The sequence below is a fragment of the Carlito syrichta genome, unplaced genomic scaffold (genome assembly GCF_000164805.1).
Source record: "Carlito syrichta isolate Samal-C Ts95f unplaced genomic scaffold, Tarsius_syrichta-2.0.1 Scaffold313449, whole genome shotgun sequence".
NCBI lineage: Eukaryota > Metazoa > Chordata > Mammalia > Primates > Tarsiidae > Carlito > Carlito syrichta.
In genome coordinates, this window is record NW_007257545.1 from 661451 (window position 1) to 663837 (window position 2387).

A 2387-nucleotide genomic window follows, 5' to 3' on the forward strand; every position below is an offset into this window, starting at 1 on the left:
TAATTTTGTTTTTCTTTATAGCTGCGTAATATTCTGAACCTTGATTGAACGTAACAACTCACGCTTGTTTTTCTCGCTGGATTCTCTGCCCTTCGACCCAGTGCTGCGGATTCTGCTAGTTCTTCTGCTCTGAGTTAATTACAGTTGTTAATTTCGAAACCAGCAACGAAACACCAGGCAGCCTCCCAAAGCACCTAAAACTACACTTTCCAGAAAGCACTGCGGCACGCTCGCACGGGCATTTCAGTTTCCTTCAGCCTTTGGCGCACTTCCGGGTTGTGTGGGCGGGGCCAAAAGATTCTCCAATGAGCACATCCATCATCTGAGAGGGAGGGGAAATTGCCCAATGGCGTCACTGCAGAAGCTCCAATGAGCGGGAAGGTTGCTGGCGCAGCCGGCGTGGGCGGTGACACTGACCCGCGCCAGCTGAGCCAGGTGCAGCGCTGCCTTCTGTCCTGCTTCTGCTTGTGGCTCGCTCCTCCTGCCGTTGCCTGTCGGCCCCGCTTCCATGTCCCTGGTGGGCACAGCTCCCCGGAATCTCCACGCCCATGGCCACTAGGCTGAGGGAGCCCGCTTTCACGTCCTCTTTATCCACCTCGAACTGCGACACAGACGACGAAGGCGTGCGAGGCACTTGCGAAGATGCTTCCCTGTGCAAGAGGTGCCTGCCGAGCGCGGGGTTAGGGGTCGGCATTCCGGGGGCTAGGGCCTGTTGGGAGGCGGGCCTGTGTCTGATGAGTGCGCTTGGACGCCAAAAGGGACCTACACCCACCTCAAGCGGTCCTCCCTTCACACCTGTGAAGTGCATATAGCAAGGAACGTTTATTTAACGAGTGATTTCTGAGCCCCTGCTGTGTGCCAGGCATGGTGCAAGTGTGGGGTACCGTGAATAAGAGTAGGGCGCTGGAGTTGGCCAACGTAGGGCTAAGCTCTGGAGCTAAGCTTTGCTGGAAAGACAGACATGTAGCAAATAATAACTACCATCTTGATGGGTTATGAGGGTAAGAAGTGCAGGTTTTCTCCCTCTTTTGTAGGTTACTTTCTATCAGGGGTCGATATAACCCAGATGGTGCATTTAAAACTCAGGCCAGTGAGGGGGAAATGAGCTAGCTGTCCAGGACCACATAACATCTGTTTGCAGAGCCAGTACCACATTAAGTTTCCACTATTAGGGGTGTGGCGGTGGGGGTCGAGGCGTAGGCAGCACAGGTATGTGTCAGAGAAAGAAAAAACATGAGACTTGAGTGTTCTCCATGTATTCATTCATTCAACAAAGATTACTTTGGGTTGGTTGGTGGGGATTCAATGATGGGAATACATGATGAACAATACAGACGGTGTCAGACATTGTCTGTCACAGCCTAGTTGGGAAAGACAGGAAACAAGTAATTACTTGTGGAATACATAAGTACAGTTGTGTGTTGAGCACTGAAAAATACAGCAGTGTCATTAGAGTTTGTCATTTAGTCTGTGATGTTTAAGTTGAGAACAAAAAAAAAGGCTTAAATAATAGGAGTATAGGAGAGTATTCAGGCAGAGCAAGGGAAGAGTTGATGGTTCGAGGGATTGAAAGAATACTTTCAAGGTGGGAAGAAGAGAAGGAGGCACATAGGATTGTAGAGTGGGGATGACCAGAGTTTTGAATGAAAGCTTGCACTGTTTGTAGGGTCTTGGAGACTAAGGATAGTGATTCAGAAGATGGACTCTGACTGGGCGTGGTGGCTCATGCCTATAATCCCAGCACTTTGCGAGGCCGAGTTGAGAGGATTGCCTGAGCCCATGGGTTCGAGATTAGCCTGGGCAACTTGGCGAGACCTCGTCTCTACAATAAATCAAAAAGTTAGCTGGTCATGGTGACGCATGCCTGCAGTTTCAGCTACTTGGAAGACTGAGGCAGAAGGATCACCTGAGCCCAGCAGGTCAAAGCTGCAGTGTCTTTGAGCGTGCCTTTGCATTCCAGCCTGGGCGACAGAGTGAGAGTCCAACTTAAACAAAACAAAACAAAAAAACAGAGGATGGACTTTGGAGCCAGACTCTGTCAAACTGAGCTCTGCTACTTACTAACTGTGTAAAATTGTGCAAATTACTAAACTGTTCTGTGCCTAGTTTCTTGATCTGTAAAATAGGAATGATATGTGGTTGTGAAGATGAAATATTTAGAATTAGTAGAGTGCTTAGAGCAGTATCTGGCATTTAGCAGGTGGTAGTGGTGGTCGATTAAGTAAATAAATACATAAATGTTAAGAGCTTAGAGGCAGTCCCTGGTGAAATTTGTGACCTATGCATTACACTGAGCTTTATTTTTTATTTTTATTTTTGAGTTGGATTCTCACTTGGTCACCCAGACTGGAGTGCAGTGGCTGCTCCCGGCCACCGCAGCCTCGACC

General features: G+C 48.7%; 1 protein-coding gene across 2 annotated transcripts in view; it reads left to right on the plus strand.

Annotated features, from left to right (window-relative positions):
* The first annotated feature begins 379 nt into the window (after positions 1-379).
* LCMT1 (leucine carboxyl methyltransferase 1) overlaps positions 380-2387 on the plus strand; it is a 67215-nt gene continuing 65207 nt past the window's right edge. For both annotated transcript variants that reach the window (XM_021718784.1, XM_008070494.1), the window contains exon 1: positions 380-661. In XM_021718784.1, coding sequence (XP_021574459.1) covers positions 549-661 — 113 coding nt within the window. In that variant the 5' untranslated portion in view covers positions 380-548. The remainder of the gene's footprint in view (positions 662-2387) is intronic.